Source organism: Lygodium microphyllum, chromosome 15 (genome assembly GCF_053477565.2).
Source record: "Lygodium microphyllum isolate KBCC chromosome 15, Lygodium_microphyllum_v1.1.10, whole genome shotgun sequence".
In the NCBI taxonomy this organism is placed as follows: Eukaryota; Viridiplantae; Streptophyta; class Polypodiopsida; order Schizaeales; family Lygodiaceae; genus Lygodium; species Lygodium microphyllum.
In genome coordinates this window covers 145,994,317-146,020,173 of record NC_141149.1, presented here as the reverse complement: position 1 = coordinate 146,020,173, position 25,857 = coordinate 145,994,317, and the positions used below count along the sequence as shown (strand labels likewise).

General features: G+C 40.9%; 1 protein-coding gene across 7 annotated transcripts in view; it reads left to right on the top strand.

Moving 5' to 3' along the window:
• Positions 1-8,265: 8,265 nt before the first annotated feature.
• The window catches only part of LOC148025188 (Pseudouridine synthase family protein), a 174,445-nt gene continuing 156,853 nt past the window's right edge, over positions 8,266-25,857 (top strand). For 3 of the 7 annotated variants that reach the window (XM_087694972.1, XM_087694971.1, XM_087694969.1), the window contains exon 1: positions 8,271-8,965. In XM_087694972.1, coding sequence (XP_087551098.1) covers positions 8,591-8,965 — 375 coding nt within the window. In that variant the 5' untranslated portion in view covers positions 8,271-8,590. Of the gene's footprint in view, positions 8,966-25,857 lie in introns of all 7 variants that reach the window. The other 4 variants (XM_087694975.1, XM_087694974.1, XM_087694973.1 and 1 more) reach the window with 4 other exon arrangements.

The following is a 25,857-nucleotide window of genomic DNA, read 5'->3' as shown; positions in this document are numbered from 1 at the left end:
CGATGGTTCTATGGCGTCGCTAATACCAACGTTTTATGCGACGATGGGGAAAAAAAAATTTATAAACATTTTCGTCGCTTTGAGCGTCGATATGAGGCCTACTATAGTTATGTGTTAATAATCTCATCAAACTACATGTTCACTGGGTCTGTAATAGGTTTAAATAAACATCAAATAGTCTTGAGTCCAAACATCAAGTAGCCCATGTGCATTGTGACAATTTAGTGTTAAAATATAGGGGCAAAACGCATTTAAAACTATGTCAAAAAACATGATAATACATGTAGAAATATGCATATTCAAATGCCTCTCGACTAAACCAAAAACATGTGCATTACTGTAGATGGCAAACAACGTGTTTCTATAGTAGCAACCTCACAAACCCTCATTGTCATAGTGTCACTTACATTTGTGGACACAATAAGGTAAGAGATTCATATTAAGAAATAAAGGCTCTATCTTGTAAGCTTCAATCAGAAGCAAGTGCTCTCTCTGCTGCAAATTCTACTAAACATGATACATACAAAAAATATTACATCAAATTCAAGTAGATCCAAAATGCTTTGTGGAGTAATCATAGTAAAGTATAGAATGGAATAACTTAACAATTTGGAGGTCTTGGATCATGAATCATAAGTGTATAAGCTCGTAGATCTTATCTTGGCTCTTGAAGTCCTTGCAACAAAAGGAGGAAAGGATGTAGGAACTAGCTCTCCTCAAGAGTTAGATAAGTCGAGCTAAAAGTTTGAATGTAGTATGGGCACCAATCCCAAGATTCCTCAGCCTTCCAAAGCACGACAGAAAATGAGAGATCTTCCTATTCACTTGATATTATGGTGATTAAATAGTGATTAGATAAGCAAGGAATTTGACCTTAGAAACCAAAAGAGACCACATGATCTTCCTAACAAATTTACAAAGTTCAAGAAAGAGATTATGTAATCATGATGCTTGGATGAAAGAGACAAAATAAGTGCAACAGATCAATTAATGGACCTATAGAGGTTAAAGATGAAAACCTCATTGAAGAAGGGAAAATACCAAGACCATTGTAAAGGTTAAGGAGGTAAACTTCACTGAAGAAGGGAAACCCTCGAGATCAATATACATTGTCAAGGACCTCACAAAGGAAAACAAGCAAAACCTCATCAATTTTATCAAATAATTTTGATATGTATTTGCATGGAACTATACTAATTTCAAGGGAGTACCACTCCACATGGTAGCACATACAATCCCACTAGGTCCTAATGCTAATCTCACTAGGCAATGACTAATGAACCTGCAATATGGGCATCTTGTTTGAGATAAGCTACATAAGCTCCTCAAGCTAGGATGAGTAAACTACAAATAAGTGAATGCTATGATCAAGAGAGACCATCAACCCACTAACTTACATCGAGTACACAATCGAGTGTGCAAGCAAGAAGGTGCACAACTTTCAAGACAAATTGCTACAATTTAGTGCAAGTTCATTGAGATGACCAACACAAGAGCCTTTGCCATAGAATGGGAAATATTTGCAATACATTGACATGCCTTTCAGCATGACTAATGCATCAAGGAAATGTTACAAAAATATCCCAAACGTGTTCATGGATCATCTTTGTTTAGCTCCAATTGGAGGAAATACCTAAAGAATTCAAGGTTACTCTTTCAATAATGTGGGCAATATCGAATCTCTCTCAACCCTATGAAGTGCCAGCTCTGGGTAAAACATGGACTCATCTTGAGCCATGTTGTGTAAGAATGGTGTCGCTACAAACATTACAAAAATTGGGTAATCATGGACCTACCACCACCTACAACCCCTAAGATCATCTAATGCTTTCTAGGTACTATAGGTACTTTGTACTAAACTATGCTACAATAGCAAGACCTTTATATGAGCTACTGTGATTTGGGAATGGACTAGGGAATTTCAAGTTGCATATGAGGCCCTCAAAAGAGCTCTAATAGCAACGACCAACTTGAGAGCCTCAAATTGGATAGTGATGTCGTATGCACACATCAATCCATCCAATGTTGCAATGAAAGTGGTGTTGTGCCAACCTAGTGAGCATAACATGGACTTTTAAGTGAGCTTTGCTAGCATATAGCTCACGGACACCAAGATTATCTACTTGACTCTATGGGGACTTACCACATGAAAGACACTAGAAGGTGAAGGCATTGGACACTTCAATGATAGCAAAATAAAAAATATTCTCTCTAGGATACTATAAACGTGAACTGCCTATGAATGAGCATGATATCTTTGTTAAGTCCATCACAATATATCGGAACAAACTTGGTATGAGTAGATTGTACAATGAGTTCATCTCACTCAAGCCAAACAAAATAAGTCACATGCCCCAAACTAGCATTTCAAGCTTCCACGTTAGGGCCATCATGAGCAATAATCTACACCCCAAGGAGGATTTAATTGTCCCTTGGCATACCTTTGAGTCAGATCAAATGAAATAAAGAAAGTCAAGGTTGATGCTCTTATAAACAAAGGCCTTTTGCAAAGTCTCTTTCTTTGACATCCTTGTGTGAACACATTTCTTCCTTTGAGCCTTTTGGCAAATGAGTGCATGCCTAGCTAAGACTCAAATTTCTAATAAGCGCTCAAGTTTAATAGGATGCTTGCTCTGAGCTTTCTTGCCCTCCTAGCATTCTTGCATAACCAATAGGATTATATTAGTTCTACATGTCAACTTGAAGTGTGCCTATTTTGTTATGGTCTTATAGGCTACGTGATACACCCACAAAGCTACTATAAGCTTGTTGTTCTAGTCAATCATGGAGATGGACATTATTTTGGTTAGAACATTGATCAAAATTTTATTAGTTACTTCAAATCGATTGTTCATAGGGACTTGGTAAGTGGAACCCTTCTCTTGTGTCCGTTCTTCTCCTTGTCTTCTTTTCTTTCTCCATGCATTCTGTGCATCACAGGGCATGCATTGGTGTTAAGAGTTTTGTGATAGTGTGAGACAAAGAAAGAGAGTGAGATAAGGAAGAAGGAGTCTCTTCTCTTCTTTTGCTATCCATAATTAATTCTTGGTGGCTTGGAGGGAAGCACAACAATATTGGATTGAAGGTTTGGTTTGCAAAAGGGCATCTAAAAAAATTGTGTGACCATCTACTTCTTCCTTCTAGGATGGACTATAATGACAAGGTATTGAGGAGGTGAGTCTACTACAGTCTCTTGACTCATTGGGTTTTTTTGCTTGCAAAGTATCATGAGAGGAGAGCACGATGGTTAAAAAGCTAGTGACTAGGTGAGAGAGTGAATCTAGGCTTATCAAAACTCTTAACAGAATAAGAGCTTCATCCATGTCCCCTTATTGAGTGTTCGTAGAGTCCAACAAGCACCATTGGAGCAACACTCTATCCTATGCTACACACACATGCACATGCACACACAGAGAAGAACACCTACATTTCTAATTACCATAAAGACCACATAATATACAAGTATGGAATGCAAAAAATCCTAAAACACACATACAATTGCATTTTTTGTAAAACCTATCATAAGCAACCACATGTCCATACAAATAATTTGTGAGGTATGGTGGAAGCTAAGTAAAGAGATTCTTATATGTGGCATAGAGTTCTATGGCAAACTTGAATTCCCATCCCTTACAAGTAGATGCTCACTTTGTACACAAGGGGGGGGGAGAGAGAGAGAGAGAGAGAGAGAGAGAGAGAGAGAGAGAGAGAGAGAGAGAGAGAGAGAGAGAGAGAGAGAGAGAGAGAGAGAGAGAGAGAGAGAGAGAGAGAGAGAGAGAGAGAGAGAGAGAGCGTGTGTGTGTGTGTGTGTGCGCGCGCACACACACACACGCTATATGGAAATGAAGATCATATTAATGCTAGTTTGAAGAGATCTTCATGGATCTTTGCAATGGCAATTGAGTTTATTTTCATTGTATTTCCTTTTTTTGGGTTATCTAATCAATCCTAGGAAGACATATATATTAGAATAATAGTGTTTAGCAAAAACATTGTCGAGATATGGAGCTTCTATCATAGTATTCTTTTGGCTAATTTTTCCTAAGGAACCCAAAACTTATGAGAGTCGTGTGTTGCACAAAATCCATCAAGAGCACTAAGAAAATATTGACAAGTGGCTTTGTCTTTTTAGCCCACAAAGTAAGACAATCTTCCCAATCATCATACACAGGATTTGCATTGATGCTAAATCAATTGTAGGTTGTTTTGATTGAGTAGATACTAAAAACAATAGAATATATCATTCCCTTCAAATATTATAATCATTTTTCCTCACCCAGAAAATTGTCTCTACCAATAGTAATAGTAGTAAACATAATAAATAAAAGCTTCTTTGCTCAAATATCTGAATAATTTACTATCGTTTAACAAAATCAATAATAGCAGTGGTAGTTATGAGTAAAACATCCAATAGTGACCATAGTAAACATGCTCAATTAAAGCTACTTCACTTATTCATCCATATCACATAAGGCACGCTATTATTGTCATGAAAATTTGTATATGTGATCAATATCAAAATAATTTTAAGAAATACATCCATCATCAAAGCACTATTTTCATAATCAAAATAACCAATGTCAACATGTCATGACCACTATCATAAATGTCATAGACTTATGATCATTGCCATGTGAATCATAATCTCATAAACGTTGCCATGCATAAATATATAAACTCATGACCATCGTCATGGTAAATCATAGAAATATCAACATCTCATGACCATTGACATAACAAGTGCCATAAACTTGTGGCCATTGTCATGATGGATTATAATCTCATGGCCATTTTCGTACATAACCATCATAAACCCATGACCATCCATAACCTCACGACCACTATCACGATAATTATCATAAGTCATGACTATCATCATGGTAAATAGCATAAACTCATGACAACCATCATGGTGCATGTATAAAACTTGACCATTGTCATAGTAACTGTCATAAAAATCAAACCTTAATAAGGATAAACATCATAATCGATGACCATTTTCATGATCAATATTGGAATATCATGTTATGATGATCAATGATTCAATATTATCATCAATGATCACAATGTCATAAGCTCTATCACAATAAATCTTTAGTCATAATAATAGTGGGTTTAGAGAGATCCCTTCGTAGAGAGACTAACGAAGTTCATGTTCTTTAGATTCACCACCACTTTGGGGGTAGGATCCAAATGAGTAGGACTAGAGTGGTGTAGATACTAATAAGGGTAGGATGAAACTAGACCACCAAATTAGGTTGGAGAATCCAAATGAGTAGGTTTATAGGAGTGCCAACTACTAATCAGCATAAGATCAGACATGGAATCTCACCAACATTCTTGTAGACTTCTAGTTAATATTGGATTATAGCACTAGTAATATTGCAATCTTTCTATGGTTGTTAGCCAACAAGAACCCAATAGTTGGCACTTGACTTGGTTATGGCATGTATTTACTCACATGTGTTAGGTAAGGAGAGCTATAGGAGATGTAGAGTCACTATTTATGGGACCACCCTAGAGCTTAGGAGGTTTGGAGGAGAGTCCTCAAGAATTGTCCTTTACAAAGCTATAGAGACTACGATGGTGACATGGGGGACTATAGCTTGGATCACAAATAAAGGCTTGGCTTGTGACTATGTGGATGTTCAAGCAAGTCACTATTATCCCATTTCTAGTCAACAAGTAAGTAGGATAGCCACATCAAACTTTTTATCATTAGAGTGTGGACCAAGTAACATTGTCAAAGATGGGAGTCAATAATTGATACCATTGCTTTGGTTTATTTGGATTGCTAGATGTAGTCATGTGATCTATCGGATATATTCATTTCTACACTCTTTGTGGGAGATGGGAGAGGTTACAAGGTGACTCAGAGACTATGAGGAGAAGGAGAGATGCATTTCTAAGATCTAGGACTTATTGCTTTTTCATTTTGAGTCACACATGGTATGGTACCTCTAGATTGGTTATTGATTCAAGGCATTATAACAAACTTTCTTCTTGTTTTATATTTTCTAAAATTTTTGGAAGTTCTTATAAGTTTGATTTTGTACTTAGTCTCTTGAGATGTTTTTTCTTAAGGGGGTTTATGAATGAAATCATTCTATTCTCTAGAAAAAGAAGGTAGTCATCTCACATTACAGTGCCTAACCCCCAAGGTAAGTGCTATAAACTATGACCACCATCATGGTGAATATCATAAATCATGGATATTATCCCAATCGATCTGCTATTTTTTCCTAGAGATGAAATTTCTATTAATGACACCTCGAAGGCAAGCCTTGCATGGAAAGTGCAAAGAAGGCTCCCTATGGGGCTTCTATGAGTGAATTACCAATTTGATGGGATATGATGTTGGACCATATGTGCTGCTAGGTGAAAGAAGATGCTAGAGCCCCATGTCTACATCAAAGCATCTCTCTTGCTCTTTCTCATTTGCTTTGAATCCCCTTCAACCTCTCCCATCTCTTGTAAAGTCTATGTAGTCTCTATCCAGATCCTGGTAAAGGGTCTCTATATTTGAGACATCATGTGGATCAATAGCATGGGTACACTTTGTGGTCACATGAACCAAGAAATCATGCTAGCAATCAGCTTCCATCATCTGTAACAATATTTCTAAGTCCATTGTGTCTTTAAGCAATCTAGGATGGGAATCTTGCTAAGCATGGGCCAATAATGAGAAATAAATGGCTCCTGTAAAATTCTCTAAGTCCATTGTGTATTTAAGCAATCTAGGATGGGAATCCTGCTAAGCATGGGCCAATAACAAGAAATTAATGGCTCATGTAAAATTCTCATTAGACCTTAGTCTATGACCCAAGCTATTGCCCCCTAGGTTCCCACCAATAAAAGCTTTCCTAAAGATTTGCTTGGCTACAACAAAAGGCCTTGAAGTTGCTCTCACCCCCTGTTTAAATATACTTCTACATCATCTACAAACTTCACATCAAGGAGTTCATCAAACTCTGGAATGAAGAACTCAATACCTTCAATGCTAGTGGATTTGTCTAATAAAAAAAGAACTCATGGCATTTGCTATAAATAAAAACAAGAAGAGGACAAGCAATGTCCCTATTTCATTGATCTTTGAATATTGAACCTCTCTCCTCTAAACCCATTGATAAGGACCTAGGTATGAGCTCAAGATTAGAGAGTTGGGACTTCTTTGATCCATTGCTTTAGAGATCCCATCCTCACCATATTGCCCTCCAAGAAATCCAAGGACTTGGTTCTTGGAATGGGCAACAGTGGTGGGCTTTGAGAAGATGAAGATGCAGTCTCAAATATCGTGCTTTCGAAAAAATTGAGTTTGTGTAGAATTATTGATAACAATGGTTGCAGGCGAGGTCATGTTTGTCGTCTCATGGTTACCATGGCAACCACTTGTGACCTTGCAAAGGCAATTAGTTTCATATTGGTTTGTTTGATGTCAAATATTTTGCACCCCAATATGCATGTTTTTATGATGTGGATTATTCTTTTTAGTAAGGCTAGTTACATGTTAGAATGCGAGAAGTCTTTAAAAGTAAAAACAAGCAATCATATTTTCCAAAAGGAATGCTTCACATTCACCAACATCTAGTCAGTCACAAATGTTTGGTTCCTCTTTTACAAGAAATCCAACATGTATTACTATTTTGTGTTCAAGCATCATAATTTGGGGTGGACTTGACCCCTTGCCCAAAACGAGTGTTTGCACCACTAGCCAATATGAAGGTAGCCTTCTTTCCGAAAATGCATGCAATGAGAATTGGGGCTATTTACACATCAATGCGGATGAACACATTTTAGCATAAAAGAAGTGTTCATTAGCCACGTGTCATAATGCCATATGCCTCACATTTTGTGGATCCCAAATACTCCTAGGCAGAGGATCTCCCTCATCTTGAAATCTGTTCGCACCTAACACACTAAATGACAACACGTTTATTTAAAAGGTTTTGCACTCCGGAAAGGAATGGAACCTCCACCTAAGAGCATGAATGGGCTTCAAAATAACTAGGCCAACCTCTTCTTTTTGTACAAGTGAGGCGCAAATAGGTATCTCAAGGTTAGTCCAGACAGATTGTATGTACCTTGATTCTTTGATAGTTGTCCAAGGAAATGTGTAACAACTAGCCTAATTCTCAGACAAATGCTTCATAAGCGTGCATGGACGGACACTTTGCTAATTACCCAAGGGCCTAGTCTATATAAGTTGTCAATGACATGATTTGAAAAAGGAAAAAAATAAAATCTTATTGGTTTCATGCGCACAACTGCAGAGCAGCAACCAATTGGAGCATAATGAGAGCCTACACTCCGTTTTTGAGGGGATGCTAGCGTAATCCCACTCTCCGAGCCCTAGGAGTACGACGACGGACGGGGTCAGTCCCATGTGTGCGAGTAGACCCTAATAAGCGGACAAGGATCACCGCAACCACCTAAGCCGCCGCCCCAGTCTGTCTAGTCTGAAACCATGAAACGGGCTTTAACGACTGACGTGCCAAAGGCTCATCTAGCCCTTCACACGTTACTGATAGCCTACTACTGGCAACTGCTTTAGCAGTTCGGAAAAACGAGGGTGCGGGCGGGCGCGCAAGGCATGAGGTGCATCCCGATTCCAAATCTGCAAACTGTTCAACTAGGTGATTCTCCAGCAGCTGCAGCAGCAGCAGGAGGAGCCCTCTTGTGCCATTGCCGGCGCAATCGCTGCGTTGGGAAACAGCAGGAGGTGGTGGTGGAGGAGGAGAACAATGATCAAGACAAATACAGCAATTACAACAACATCAGTAATAATGATGATGATAGTGTTACTAGTAGTAAGATGGCGTTCGAAGGCTCGGTGAGAAGCGTTGAGGTCGGCAAGATGCGACTGGATGCTTGGCTCGCTTCACAATTCCCCACTGTGAGTCGAGCGCGCCTGCAAAGTAGCATACGAGCCGGCTTGGCACGCGTGAACGGTCAACCTGCTAAGAAGGTACTCTTTGTTAGCATTGCCATATGCTTATACAATGGTGCCTTGATATGGTGGTGAAGGTCCCAAAAAAATTACCCATTGTTAACTTCGATTAAGTGGTCCAATTAGCCTTGAAATGTGTGAATGTTTTGCTTTTCGAAAAAGAAGAGTTTATTTTAGAAAATTAAAGAAAAAGAGTGTTCACCCTCTCTCTCTCACAGAAAAGAAGGACAATGTCGTTGTGCGTGATAGTGCCACCTTGTTTGCTTTGGGTTGGTTTAATAAAAATCTCTATGGAAATCTTCTTGTAAACAGTGACATGAGAGTCTATTTGAATAAACATGGCTCTCATCACTCGTCTCACTTAAGGGAAATGTTGTAATCATAAAGGAGTGTCTAGACCACAGAACAACAAGCAAGTTTTTTTTTTTGCTGCTGGTGCTGTAGCTAAGTTCAAACCATCAGGGGACCTGGAAGTCTAACTGCTGTGAAGTCTATGGGTCCTCCTAGGCACCTGAATCTTGTATCTCCTGCTCACTCTCCTTAACATCCCTTTCTAGCACTGACAAATTTGTTATTGGCAACATAGGCGCAGGCCTCAATGGAGAGCGAGGTGAAACTGAGGGGATCCTTTCTGGTGCCCAAGACATCAGTGAGGGCACTGGATCAGGCTGGAGACGATGACAGGCTGAATGGAGAGAATGTTGGCTGCATACAAGAGAATGTTTGGGCTAAGGAGTGGGCTGCTATTTATAGTAGCTGCCCCCAAAAGGGGGCGACTTTGGGTCCATGGGACATGAAATGTATTTACATGTATTCATACCAAACTTTGAGAGAAGCTTGGATATGTACATGTGCCAAGAAATGAAAATACCTTGAGCTAATTGATAGATCTTCAATTCAAGAAAGAAATGGAGGACTCATAATCATCATCAATCATGCATATAAAGGATGACCAAGGCATACTCTTGACCCTCCAACTGACAGTAAATGTTAGGGGGTTGGTTTGATCTTTGGAAACTAGTTTGAAGAAAGGACCTAACAATATATTGGTATCAAGCGTTGCGAGCTTGCTTTAGGCCGTAAAGAGCCTTTAGGAAGTGATAGACATGGTCCTCTTTTCTAGGCACAGAAAAGGCTGGAGTTTGATCAACATAAATCTCTTCTTGTAAGACGCCATTCAAGAAGTGGACTTCATGTCCATTTGATAAATGTACCAATGATAGCGGATTGCAAGATCTAAGATAGCTTGAATAGTAGACTTGTGGACCTTTGGAGTGGAAGTCTTTGAGTAGCCCAGCCTTGCTCTTTGAGCAAAACCCTTTGCAACAAGTGTAGCTTTGTGCACTTAGGCTTATAGACCCACTTCACACCAATCACTTTTTGCTTGCTTGACTTCACTTGACATGAGCCTCCTCAATGGTAGTAGTGTGTAGGATCTCTATCCTCTAAGATTCTAGTCATGAGGGTGTAATTCACACTAAGTGAATGCCCCTATTGTGCTTGTATCGTGGCTGATTATTGTGGGTCTACTAGTGTCTCAGGAAAGAATATCAATCTTGCATAAGCTTCTAGAATGACCATGGAATATCATATCGAGCTCCTTCTATGTGCGGTGCCAAACATCTTGTGCCAGAGCCTCCTCAATGGTAGTAGGCTCTCTATCCTCCAAGATTTGATTCATGAGTGTAAATTCACACAAAGTGAATGCCCCTATAGTGGTTGTATCCCAATCGATTGTTGTGAGCCTACAAGTGTCTCGAGAAAGAATGTCAATCCTACATAAGCTTCTAGAATGATGATGGAATATCGTAGGGCTTTTCCTCCTACCAGGGAGGTCTAGAGGCCTTTGGAGCCTATGATGCACTTGTATGGGAAAGAGGCTCCCCCTCATTAGGGAAGGAAGGCTTCTCCTTAATGGCTTAATACCTTCTGAAGAAACTTGAGGGGATGTGATTGGAGTAGGAATACTCGTAGATGCACTTGTATAGGAAAGAGGCTCCCCCTCATTGGGGAAGGAGGGCTTCTCTTTAATGGCTTAATAGCTTGTGAAGAAACTCGAGGGGTTGTGGTTGGAGTAGGAATACTCGTAGAAGGAGGAGCTAGTAAAGGTGGGGCAAGCAAAGGAGGAGTCAAAGACGAAGTAGAGGTACTGAATGGAATCTTGGAAGGTAACAATGGCATTGACGCTTGAGGGGGAGTAGAGTCAAAGAAGATCCACTTGAAGAAGAAGCACCATTGGAGGGAGAATTGGAGGCCATAGCCTCATCAAAGTAAACATCTCGGCTCACCACTATCTTGGGGTTCTGGGGGACCTGTTGGTTACCGGACCGTAACCAACAAATATGTGCATTTTGGAATTAGCATCTAGTTTGCTCATCTTTCTTGTTGAGATGGATGCAGGCATTGCATATCCGAAGAGGTGAAAATGGTTGACGGATGTCTTCTTGTCGAAAAACTCTTGATATGGAGTCATATTCCTCAAAGTTGTAGTCAAAGATGTGTTACGTATATGCTCTGTGGTAGAGATTGCCTCCCCCCAAAAGGGAGTGAGAAAATCCTCGATGCTCTAGCATAAAAAACCGGGCCTTCTCCAACATGTGATAGTGAAAATTTAAATGAATGATTGAATACTAAATATATAATGCTTATGCAACAAACAAACCATGCAGAGAATGAAAATTGTACCCTAAACTTGTTAGAAGTAGTGCAGCAATGGAAGCATAGGCAAGTGCTGAAATAAACTGCTAAAGACAAGACAGAGGAGAAAGAAAGAGAGAACCTAGAAGAACACTGCAAAAGAAGAGAACTCAAAGATGTGCTTGGGTAATGGAATCCATATACCAAGCATGAGACAGTCGTATACAAGAATGAGTCATTGGTTGTGGGGGCACTAGTATTGGTTCCTCTTTCCAACAGAAAGTCAACCTGCTAAATGATGATGATGATTGAGGAGGAGGAGCCTCACGATAAATAGGCAATAAATATGCGAAATATAGCGGCTGGTCAGCCAATTGGCATAAAATGCTTAAAATGCCACCAATAAATCACAACAATAATGCCTAAAACAAGGATAATGTGCCTAACCCTGATAGGCATACATAGACTCAAACATGAGTTGACAATTCTGCTAACACTCTCTCTTAGATCATGGGTGATTTGATACAATACAATGATACAATGATAATGACTCATCATAGTCCATACAACATAGAACCACCAAAGTAGATCCATGGATACCCAAGAAGTGGGTGTTCAAAGCCACCACCAAGGTGCCGTAGAGAGAACTCGAGGTTGATGTTGATCGTGCCAGCTTCTGAAAATAGAGGAAAACTATAGCATGTCTCTGTGTTTGTCATCAATGTCTTGCAATAGCATACAAGACCATCTTGAAAAAAATGCCTTTGAACATATGTGACCATGGGTTTCTCACCTTTGGCTAGACTACCAAAGTGTCCCCTCATGTGATCTCAAGACTAGGAGCCAAGTCCGCTCTTTGTCAAAGACCAGCCCATCATGAACTTGGATATCAATCCTAGCTCCAAGATTTGATCCTGCTAGACTTCATTCGATGCATCAGGGACGTCCTTCTCTGGAACCTGTGTACCTGTATACGTACATAGTCGAGGTTCACCAACCCCATCTTACCACTCTGCCACACTCTTTCTCTAGCACAAGAGAGTTGTGAGTGACGACCGCATTACTTGGACTAGTAGGTAGCAAAGGAAGGGGCAACCAAGCGCGTCCCTCGACCTGAAGAAGTGGATCACTTCTATGCCTTGGACTTCTTCTTGGCCGGAGGATTGGAGTCGAGTGTAAGGAAGAGAATGACTCGTTCAAGGAGTTCTCATTCCTCTTCTTCTCCTTCTTCTTTTGTGAGGTTGCTAATTCCTTGTCGTCCTTTTGCAAATGACCCTTCTTAGTACTTACCATAGTGATAATACGAGGCCTTCGACTTATTCTTCTTTACGCCCCTCTTTGAAGTTGTAAAGGCCTCATTGGAACCTCCATAATGAGATGGAAGCCTCCTTTGTAAATGCAAAGATGCCTTATGCTCAAGTAGTATTGAGGACATATGTGTTAAACTTATAGGTATAGATGAAGTTTGTGCCCTCAAAGAATTTGCCACTCCATCAAAATCAAGGGGAAGCTTGTATAGTACCGTTCCCACTAGATGTGCCTCTGGAAGGGCAGATTGCAGATGTTGAAGCTAGTCTTGTATCTGTGTACCACAAAGTAGAAATGACTGAACGGTGTCCTTAGACTCAAACTTCATCTGCTGAAGTTGTCCATAAAGGGTCATTGCATGCATGGTGGAAGATGCCTCGTACAACATCTGAAGCTTCGACCAGACTTCGGAAGATGTTTTGCAGGGTCATTGCATGCATGGTGGAAGATGCCTCGTACAACATCTGAAGCTTCGACTAGACTTCGGAAGATGTTCTGCAGGAGGTAACTGGCGGTAGACCTTTAGAAATACATCGAAGAAGAGCAGAATAGATACACGCATCATCTGTATCCCATGTAAGCACAGCTTCCTCATGGTTGTCCTCATCAAAATCTTTGGGAAGTGGAAAAGGACTTTGAGGATGTGGATTAGCTCCACAAACAATGTACTAGATTTGCTTCTACACAAATTAGGCTTTCATGATAGCACTCCATGTTAGATAGTTCGGTCTATGTAAACTTATCATTTGTAGAAGTGCATGAAGGAGCCATATGGAGAGGATAAGAAGAGAAGATAGAAAAGAGAAGATATACATAGAGAGAGTGCAGCCGCACCAAGAGCACAGATTGCACAAAAATAGAGTTCACACATAGTATTCATTGATCACATTAACACAATGCTGTTAGCACCAAAATTTGCAAGAAAAAACAGTCACAAGATGTCGCCCAGTAGTAGTAGAGAACTGTCAAATGCAGGAAAATTGGATAAAAATCAGCAGGTGACAGCAACACAAGAGTTGCCAGATGGAGCAATAGGGTCACAGCCTGTAAATGCAAGTCTAGTTGGGGCTGACGTCAACTAACGTGCATAAATGCAGCAAACGTAGAAGAATCCGATGGAAATCAGCACGATGGGGAGCAACAAGCAAATAGTTGCCTGATCAGCAAAAGAAAGGTGAAGGTCTGAAATCAACAGAAAAACCAATAGCAAGAACTTAGATCCTGCAATCTAATACCATGTCAAAAGTGGTGCAGCAATGGAAGCATAGACAAGTGCCAAAATAAATTGCTAAACATAAAACAAAGGAGAAAGAAAGAGAGAACATAGAAGAACATTGCAAAAGAAGAGAACTTAGAGATGTGCTTGGGAAATGGAATCCATATACCAAACATGAGACAATCGCATACAAGAATGAGTCACTAGCTGCATGGGCATTGGCACCAGCTCCTCTCTCGAAGAGGAAGTCCACTTGCTAAATGATGATGATGATTGAGGAGGAGAAGTTCCACTATACATAGGCAATAAATATGCCAAATACATCAATGCTGGCCAACTGGCATAAAATGCCTAAAATGCCTCTAATAAATCACAACAATAATGTGTGAAATACGGATAATGTGCGCAGCCCTAACAGGCATGCACAGAATCACACATGAGCTGTCAATCTTGCTAACAAATCTCTGGTATCTCGAGGATTCAGGTAGAGGTGATGAGCGGGAGAGTGTGTTGCACTTTTAATAGATCTGGAAACAGCCTTGGAGTGTTGGACAGCAACAAACATAGCAATAGTGATGTTGGATTAGGTAGAAGAGAGAGAGAAAACTGCAAATGCAGATTCAGTTGATGACGTGGTAACAATTTGCATAGTAAACGCAGGCAGCTTAGGATGTGGCAGCTGCTTGCACATTAAATGCAGGCGCAGACTGATGGTGATAGCTAGAATAAGGTCGTTAATGCTAGGTGGCAGTTGGGGCCTGGGAACGCAATAGTTTGCTAATGTGGACAGGCTGTACGACAGCAGTGCAACAATCAACAATAGTTGCTTGGCTGGAAATAATGTAAATTAGCAAGGAGGTTGGAATCTTTGCATTCAGAGGGGAGGCTTCCGTCTTGTTATGGAGTTTCCAGTGATGCCTTTACAGCTTTAGAGAGGGGTGATAGGAAGAAGTGGAAGGCCTAGTGTTATCACTGTGGTAAGAAGGGACACTTGTGGAAGGACTACAAGGAGTTAGCAGCCTCACGGAAGAAGAAGGAGAAGACGAAGAAGTGAGATGTGGACTCCTTTGCCGAGTCTTCCTCTTGCTCAGACTCCGACTCCGATCCTTCGGCTAAGGGGAAGTCCAAGGCTCGGCAGGATCCACTTCTTTAGATCGAGGGAAGGGACTTGACTGCTCCTTCTGTTGTTGCTTTCTAGTCGAGTTGATGCGGTCATCTCTCACGACTCTCTAGTGCCCAATAGGAAGTGTGAGAGGGTGGTACAATGGTTAGACGAGCCTCATCTATACATGTATATAGGTGCACAAGTTCCAGAGAGGGACGTCCCTAATGCATCGATTGAAGTTTAGCAGGTTCAGATCTTGGAGTTGGGATTAATATCCAGGTTTATGATGGGTTGTTTTTTTGACAGAAAGTAGGATTGGCTCCTAGTCCGAGGTCACATGAGGGGACACTTTGGTGGTCTTGGCCAAAGGCAGGGAATCCATGGTCACATATGTTCAAAGGCATTTTTGATAGGACAGTCTTGTATGCTACTGCGAGACACTGTTGAGAGACATAGAGATCTGTTATGACTCTTCTCTATTTTCAGGAATTGGTATGATTGACATCGACACCAGGTTTTCTCCGCCGAGGCACCTTGGTGGTGGCTTGATCACCCACTGCTTGGGTATCCATGGTTTTCCTCTGGTGGTTCTATGTTGTATAGATTGTAACGAGTCATTCTCATTGTATCATTCTATTGTATTAGACCAAGGGAAGGGCATGCCCCTTCCTTTGTTGCTTTCTAGTTGAGGTGATTTGGTCATCCCTTACGACTCTCTAGTGCCAGAGAGGGAGTGTGAGAGGGTGGTGGAATGGGGTAGGTGAGCCTCATCTATATAGGTATACAGGTACACAGGTTCTAGAGAGGGACATCCTTGATGCATCGACTGAAGTTTGGTAGATTCAGATCTTGGAGTTGGGATTGACATCTAGTGATATGTGGGCTATTTCTTTGACAGAAAGCAGGATTAGCTCCTAGTCCAAGCTCACACGAGGGGACACTTTGATAGTTTTGGCCAAAGGCAAGGAATCCATGGTCACATACGTTCAGAGGTATTTTTGATAGGATGGTCTTGTATGCTAGTGCGAGACATTGTTGAGAGACATAGAGATTTGTTACGACTCTTCTCTATTTTCAGGAAGTGGCACAATCGATATCGACATTAGATTCTCTCTGAGGCACCTTTGTGGTGGCTTGATCACCCATTGCTTGGTTATCCATGGTTCTATTGTGGTGGTTCTATGTTGTATATGGACTGTGATGAGTCATTCTCATTGTATCATTGTATTATATCAGATCATCCAGGATTTGAGAGAGGGTGTTAGCAGGATTGTTAGCTCATGTGTGAGTTTGTGCATGCTAGATGGGCCAGGCATTTTAGTCCGTATTGTAGGCATTATTTTAGTGATTTTTTGCGTGCCATTTGTGGCATGTTGACCGACTAGAGCTGCCATATTTGGCATATTTTGGGTCTATTTATTTAGGGGCTCCTCCTCCCCATTCAATTATTATCTCTATGCTTCCACTAGCCATGGTTAGGGGCAGAAAATATAAAATGCAAGCTGAGGGAGCATTTAATGCAACAAAGTGACGATTGCAGTCTGGAATCCAGGTGGAGGCTGAAAATGCAAGTTGCTAGTTTGAAAAACGTAGGCTTGATCAGTAGGGGGAAGAAAGACTTGTAATCAGTAGAAAAATCGTAGGCAGGAATCTAGATCCTGCACTCTGATACCATGTCAGAAGTGGTGCAACAACGGAAGTATGTGCTGAAATAAACTATTGAACACAAGATAGAAGAGAAAGAAAACAAAAGAATATTGCAAAGAAAATGGAATTCATACACCAAACACGAGAATGACGCGTACAACAGTGAGTCACTGGTTGCGTGGGCATTGGCACTGGCTCCTCTCTCCAACAAGGCCCCTTGAAGAATGATGATAATTGAATGGAGAGGAGGAGAAACCCTTGAATAAATTGGCCCAAAATATGCCAAATATGGTAGTTGGTCGATCAACATTTAATGCTGGCCGATTGGCATATAATACCACAAATGCCACGTAAAAAATCACTTAAATAATGCCTTAAATATGGACTAAAATGTCTAGCCGATCTAGCATGCACAGACTCATATATGAGTTGACGATCTTGCTAATAGAAATAGGCGCTAGAGTGATGTAGACAATAATTGATAGCTTCAACTAAGATGTTCTCTGCAAATGGAGTGTGGGTAGCGAAGTTAGAGAGCCTGAAACTCGCAAAAATGAGATTGGGCTGAATGGAGGGCAACCTACCTATTTATAGAAAGTTTTGGGACCTTGTACTGTGCACCATTTTAAAACTCTCTCGAACCGTGCATTATTTTAGGATTTTCATTAATTAAGCATTTTTGGGGCTGTTTAAGAGGCTAATTCAGCATATAATGCTTATTTTAGCTCAATAAACCCCTCTTAGGTCCAAAAGCTAATCTAGAAAGGAAGATCAACTAGAAGTTTTGCGTGCTTTTGTTTTTGGTGTTGGTTTCACCCCAAGACGTCCCACCCCAAAGTAGTTAGGGCATTGGACAAAGGATGCATAGTGGCTGTCTAGTAGCCTGCCAAGACTACAAAGGCAATGTTTATCTTACCAAGGGAGTCCAAGTGGTTACTCCAAAGAGGCTAGGGCATTGAACAAAGGGTGGACATTGGCTACCCAGTGGTCTACCAAGTCTTGCAAAGGCAGATGGAACCATAGTTAACTTTTGTTTGTTAGTTTGTTTTTTGTAAAAAAAAAAAGTGTTTGTTTTAAAAATTGGGAATGGTGGTCAATTAAGTAATGGATGGGAGATGAGTGATTAGATCCAAAGGCTTTCACAAAATAAGCAAGCTATCCCTACCACTAGTAGGTGTCGATGACAAAGGAATAGACTAAGGGTATATGAAGCAAATATGGTGAGTATACGGAGAGGCAAAAAAGCGCGCGAAAAGCAAGCTAGTGAAGCTAAACAAGCAAGGGAGATTGCCTTAGAGACTAGCATGTGCAATGACATGAATATGGTGGATCCAATGTCAACCACTCCAAAAGACTAAAGAGGGATAAATGCGCACAAATGCATGTTTACAAGAATAGAATGCCAATGCATTGGAGTTACGCAAGAGGCAATGAGTGATCATGCTCGTGCAAAATGATATGCAACGGTGTCACTTGGACAATGCATTCGGTAGGGGAATTGTTCATTTGACCAAGCATTCTTTTACAATCATGTTATTTGGATGCCTTGGATGAAGATATGAACTAAAATATACATAATGTCTAAGAAAGAAACTTTAAACAACATCTTGTCACCACTAAGAGGAAAAAGTTGTTCCCTCTTAAACGGGAAGGGAAAGCTGGAGGAAATCACCCTCTCCTCGTCAAGCTAAAGAAGTGGGGGGGGGGGGGTGATAAAACTTCTGGTAGAGGGAGACAAGGATGGAGCAAGTAGAGGTCAGGAGCTACATGCTCTCCTCCCCTTCATTATTCTTAACATTCTATTTTCTCTTCAATCTTTTCTTACAAGTCTCTCACACACACTTAATGTAACCATGGATAAAACTTAGGCTTTTGCCTTATTTCTCAACACTTCTCCTCAAGCTCAGAATGAGCTTCCAAAGGTAATACTCCAAGTGCACTCCTAAAATACTCAAATTTATCTTTACCTAATGCTTTGTTAAAGATATCAGCAACTTGGTCATTTGTTTTGACATGGACCAAGTCAATCTTTTCATCAATGATCTTCTATCTAACGAAGTGATAGTACACTTCTATGTGTTTTGTCCTGACATGGTAGACTGAGTTCTTTTCCAACATAATGCTGCTAATGTTGTCACAATATATGATGACTCCACTATCAATTTCAATCCCCATGTCACATAAAACCAATCTTAGCCATGTCTGCTCGCATGCTACCAATGCAATACCTCGATACTCGGCTTCTGTACTTGATAAAGCAACTGTAGGTTGCTTTTTGTTGCTCCAACTTACCATGGCTGATCCAAATGAAAATGCATAACCACTGGTGGACCTCCTATCCATAAAATTACCTGCCCAGTTTGCATCAGTATACTCAAACAAGGTAGGCTTTATTCCCTTCTCATAGAACAAGCTAAATCCAGTTGACTTCTTCACATACCTTAGAACTCTCCTCATTGCATCCAAATGTGATTTACATGGTCTTTGCATAAATTAGCTGATCAATCCAACAGCATAACTCAAATTTGGCCTTGTAATGGTTAAGTACATAAGACTACCAACCATCTTTCTAAACATAGTCACATCTTCCACATATTTTGATGTTCTGATCCAAGGGAGCATCCATCGGCTTACATCCTGTCATGCCATACTTCTCCAACATCTCCAAGGAATATTGTCTTTGTACTAACCAAATACCATGAGGTGTATCAATGACCTCAATGCCCAAAAAATATCTCAACAGACCAAGTTCCTTTATGTCAAATTCCTTATGAAGACCATGCTTAACTTTAGCAATCTCCCTCTCAGGTGTACCTGTAATAATGAGGTCATCAACATAGATGACAACCACAACCATGCCATCCTCTGTATGTCTCACATAGAGTGAGTAATCAGCCATGCTCTACTGAAATCCCATGCTGCATAAGAATCTACTAATCCTCTCACACTCTCTCACACCAAGCCTTTGGTGCTTGCTTTAGTCCATACAATGCCTTGTTCAACTTGCATACATAATGCGGGTATTTAGGATTCACATACCCTTCAAGCTGATCCGTGTACACTTCCTCTTCAAAATTCCCATTCAAAAATGCATTTTTCACATCCATTTGATACAATCTCCAGTCACATATAGAAGCCAAAGCAATCATTGATCTCACTGTAGTCATCTTTGCCACTGGACTGAATGTCTTCTCATAATCCAATCCATGTGTTTGTGCATAGCCCTTTGCAACCAACCTTGCTTTATACCTTTCTAGAGAATCATCCGATTTGCACTTGACTTTGTACATCCATTTGCAACCAATTGATTTCTTTCCTTGAGGTAACTACACTAAATCCCAAGTCTTGTTTTTCTTCAATGCATCCATCTCCTCATCCGTAGCTTTCTCAATTCTTTGCTTTCCACTGCTTTCTCAAAGCAAGTAGGTTCCACATGCTATACATAAGAAACCATATAAGTATAATGCATCTTCATGAACCCATTATATGCCAATCTATCAACAGGATATCTAACCCTTTTTGGTCTCCTCAAGTGAGGTGCACTACTTGGAGTCTGAACTGCTCTTGCATGTGGTGGCACATATTTTCTTGCACTCCTAGTACCTGGAGTTTTTACATGAGGAATGCCATACTCATCATCGATAGATTCATCCTCTGAACTTTCAGCCATAGGCCTCTTGCCTTTTGCAATTTCCGCACTCTTTTGTGAACTCCTCAACCTGCCACTCCATAGACTATATCTGCCATTGCTTTTTGCATTCTCCTGAGGTCTAGACATATCTTCTAAGTGCTGATTTCCAAGCTTACCTTTTGCTGAAATTTTCTTCCCATGAGTATCATCATCACTACTCTCATAAGGATCCAAGTCCATTGCAATCTTGGGCTTGTACCATGATTCATACTCACTGAATCTGACATCCTTGCTAATGTAAACTTCCTTAGTCACTGGATCATAGCATTCGTAACCCTTCTCATCAGGATATCCAAGAAAGATGCATTTTATAGCCTTTGGCTCCATCTTCTTCCTCAAATCATTAGGAACATGAACATAGCAAACACATCCAAAAACCCTGAAGTAGGCAATAGTGGGTGTCCTACCATACATCTTCTCATATGGTGATACATGATGAGTCAATGCTGTAGGTGTCCTATTCATGATATGTACTGCAGTATGCATTGCCTCTGCCCAATATGTCAATGGTATATTCATTTGGTTCATCATTGCCCTAGCAATCTCTGCAATGACATTGTTCTTCTTTTCTGCCACACCATTCTGCTGAGGTGTGTACCTGCATGTCACCTGTCTTTTGATTCCATGATCTTTCAAAAAATCTGAAAATTCATATGACATGTACTCTCCTCCATTATTAGACCTCAAGCATTTTATGTAACAACCAAATTGTTTTTCAACCATAGCGTTAAACTCCAAAAATCTTTCAAAGGCTTCACTTTTATGCTGCATGAAATACACCCAAGTCATTCAGCTAAAGTCATCAATGAAAGCCATTATGCTATCAGAACTCCATGAATAGTAGAGACACACTGTTTGTAAAGTCAAGTTCTTGTCATGTGGCTATCCACCACCTGCATGCTCCCAAGAAAGTCATCTCACCTGGCTTGTCTTTGGCCTCCTCCTTGATTGGTACCGTCGATTTGACTTTAAGGTAGAGCGTTATTCCTGGACTGGGGGGTGGCCTAAAGGTCTGTCACTGCGCAGGGGAAGCAATGCCCTTCTTTTCATGGCTCCCATTCTTAGAGGATGGTAACATTCCGTCTGTTTTGCCATCAAACATTATGCTTTTACATCAATTGATGTTTATCATGTCAATTCTGTCCTTGCAGGTCACAAGATGCTCAAACTTCTTGTAGTTTACCTCTGTAATGCTCTGATCCAACAATATTAGAGCACTGCTGTTGTGCTGCAGACCGGTTATGATCCAGCAATATTAGAGCACTGCTGTTGTGTTGCAGACCGGGCAGGGAAGGGGTTTTGTGTCTGTGCAAAGCTCCATCGTTGCCTTTGTCTTCGCCATGAGCTAGGAGGATAATATACACCCCCCCCGCTGCCTATTCCATGGCAGAGCTTGGGGTCGCCCTTCCTTCCGTTCCTAGTCTCAGTCCTACTGATCGTGCTGCATTAGCCAACGTGCTCAAGGGAAAGCTTAAGAATCTGGAAAGGATGTCATCTGGCTATATTGAATCACTTCCACCAAAAGTGAAGAGGCGTGTTCTTGCACTTTTGCAGCTGGCGAGCTCAAATGGCAACCCCAGCGCTGCTTGAATGGCTGCCCTAGGATCATCAGTCTCGTCCTTGTCCTTGACGTCGACTCTGCCGCAATCCGTTGATACCAAGCGTCTTCTTCTTCCCAGCACTCGTCTTATCGGCCCTCTTACTACTTCTTTTGTGGAATTGAGGCTGGCCCGCTCTGATACCAACTGATAAAACTTCCAGTAGAGGGAGACAAGGATGGAACAAGTAGAGGTCAGGAGCTACATGCTCTCCTCCTCTTCATTATTCTTCACATTCTATCTTCTCTTCAATCTTTTTCAAGTCTCTCATACACACTTAATATAACCATAGATAAAGCTTAGGCTTTTGCCTTATTTCTCAACGGGGGGGTGTACCCAAGTTGATCTTGGGTAACAAATATTGAAGCATTGGTTGATTGAACTCCTTGGTCAATATTTTTGCAAATTGTAATGAAGCACAAACTCTAGGCAAATGGTGCCTAGCTCAACTTGCTCTCAGGTGAAGTGGAAGTGGATCCCCATCCACTGTGTTCATGGTGTAATGATTGGATTGCCAACAAGGGCAATGGCACTTTGGTTGTTGTAGTAGGCAACGGTGGGAGAGTCGCATGGAAACTGAAGTGTGGCTAGTAAGCTTCTCAAGTAGATAGCCTTCGTGGTACCATCAAAGAGAGCCGTATACCTAGCCTTGGTTGTAGAAGCTGCCACCATCTCTTGCTTATGGCTAGCCCAAGAGATAGGTGCCGTGCCCATGGTAAGGAGGTAATTGATGTGGAAATGTTGGGTATCAGGATCTCTTGCCTAGTCATAGTTAGTGTATCTCTGCAAACATAAACGAGAATTGTAAGCTAGGCCATAAGAATAGGTACACTTGCAAATATCTCAAAATACGAAGACATGTAATCCAATGTGACATTCTAGGTGTAGTGAAATACTGAGTAAGCAAACTAATTGAGTAAACTAAATTTGGCCTAATGTAAATCAACCAAATCAGTTTCCTTGTTAATAAAGGGCCACCGTGCCTTTTATATGTGCACGGACCCTTAGCACATTTGTACTTATATATATATATATATCTATCTAAAAACCTAAAGAAGTACACTCGTCATTGTACCCACAAGTCTTGCTCACTCTCCTCTCTACTTTGCACTCTCTCTCTCTCTCTCTCTCTGTTTCTCTACTATGAGAAAGCATTGCATGTCTCGATCCTCGCGCCATCAGGCATAAGAAACTGGTACTAGAGCGAGCAAGGAGTGCACGCTTCTCGAGACGCCAGGATTGAGCCGGATGAGAAGGTGACTGCCAAGGCGACAATTGCTGTTGGATAGCAGGCAGGCGTGACTAGCAGAAAGTGACAGGCGAGCTCTCGAAGGGTAGCAGATTGTAGACAGGTAGCAGACTGACAGTTGGTGGGAGGGTTGACTGTCAAACGCAGCAGGGTAGAAACTATGTCATGCGAAGTCAAATGGGACCAAGTCTGCAGGCGCATGACGCAACAAACGACCGGCCATGTCGTGTGACTGACGCGACAAGCCGGCGGGTCAATGAACCCCTGTTAGTTTTAAAAAAAATCAAAATTTTTGTTTTAATCCCTTCAATTATCCCTTGTCTTGGCGAGAGTTCACGTGCTGGAGGCACAGATCTTAGATCTGTGCAAAATTGAACCAGAAAACTGGGGCTTTTCTCGTATTTGGGGATCTTAATGCAGAACTGGACAATCTGACTCAGAAATTGCAAAATTGGTGTACAGTAACCCGGGAATTTTGGGGATTTTCACATGTTAGTGAAATTTCTTTAATTTCATTGAAATTTATGCACACCGGACCCCAAAAATTTGGGGATTTGTCCAGATTTGATGCGAGCAAGACACAACAGTGATATTTGTCTCAGAAATTGCAGGGATTTGTGACATTTTGCCTCCGACATTTGGGGCTTTTCATGTACATGCAAAAATTGGGCTGAAATTTACCAAATTTCTCGACATTGATGGACATTGGACCCCATACAATTTGGAGCTTTTGCTGTTTCTGTATAATTTGTGTGCCATTTGGTCATTTTATGTACATGCGGGTTTAATTCCATGTAATTTGGACATCTAGCACTTGGAAAATTTTGGGGGTTTTGCTGAAATTGCTCTATTTTGCCAAAATTGGTCTATTCTATGCATTTCAGAGACAGTGCAGATGTGTGGTTGATGCTTTGAGCACAAAAAATTTGGGGCTTTTGACAATGCGTGTTAAATTTTGTGCCCATGGATACATGTACAACAGAAATTGCCGCTTAAATTTGGAACTTAACATGTAATGTGATGTATTTGCCCTAGAAACAACTGTAATCAGTTGTGGAGTGCTGTATCACAAGGTTTAGTGCTTCTGAAAATTTATCTGCAGATCTGAAATCTTTGCTTTTACATGGTCATTTATTGGTGGTTGGTACTTGTTTGTACCGTGGTCACTTGTGTGATAGTTTGGGCCTGCATTTGTTGAATTCTTTGGTCACATTTGGGCTGAAAAACATGGTTGGCAGCAGTGACAGCAGTAATCTCATGCATATTAAGAAGCTTGAAGGAGAACATAACTTTGCAGTTTGGCAAAAACAATGCTATAATATCCTGTTGTAGAAGAAGCAGGCAAAGCTGATAAAGACCAAAGGAGCAAAGCCCGCAGATATGGAACAGGAAGATGGGGATGAGTTAAATGAGCTTGCACGCTCAACCATCGAGCTATCGATTTCTGATGCCTTGTTGTTTAACATTGAAGGTTTGGATTTTACCTATGCTATTTGGACTCGATTGGAAGAACTGTATGTACAGAAGAGTGCCGCAAGCAAAGTATATTGGCTGAAAAAGCTTATGGATTTGTGTATGAAAGAGGGTACAACAATGTCTACTCACTTGAGTGAGTTTAACTCCATTTTCAGCCAGCTGGTTGCCTTGAAGTTCTTGATTGATGAAGAATTTAAGGCTACGTTCTTGATTTGCACTCTGCCAAAGAGTTGGGATACATTCAGGATTGCTATGAGCAATTCTAATGCAATTCTTTTGTATGCTGATATAGGGAGTGCTCTACTCATGGAAGAAATGAATCGGTAGAACAATGTATCCAGTAAGTCTTCCAGTGCTTTGCATACCAGGGGCAGATCACAACTGAAAGGCAAATCTGATAGCAAGGGACGTAGTAAATCACGTGGCAAGGATGTTGAATGCCATCATTGTAGCAAGAAGGGTCACTTTAAACGTGACTGCTACAAATGGAAGAAAGAAAAAGGAAAGGGCAAGAAGACAGATGATAGCAAGGAAGAGAAGAAAGAGAGTCAGCCTAAGAAGAGCAATGCCAAAATTGAAGAGGTCAATATAGTTACTTATGACAGTGACAGTGGGAATGACGTACTCTTGGTTTCTTCACACTTTAGTACACATGCTTTACTTGCAAATACAGATGATGACATGCATACTTGGATTCTAGACTCAGGTGCTTCTTTTCATGTCACCCCTTATCGTGAGTGGTTTTTTGACTATACAAGGGGTCGACATGGTGTTGTCCATCTTGGGGACAACCATGCATGTGACATTGCAGGTATTGGCAGTGTGCAGTTGCAGTTTCAGCATGGTTCTGTCTTCACACTTAAGCATGTACGGTATATACCTCTGCTCAAGAAGAGCTTTATTAGCATAGGGCAGCTAGATGATAATGGATTTCATACCACCTTTGGTGATGGGAAATGGAAGATATGTAAGGGATCTAGAGT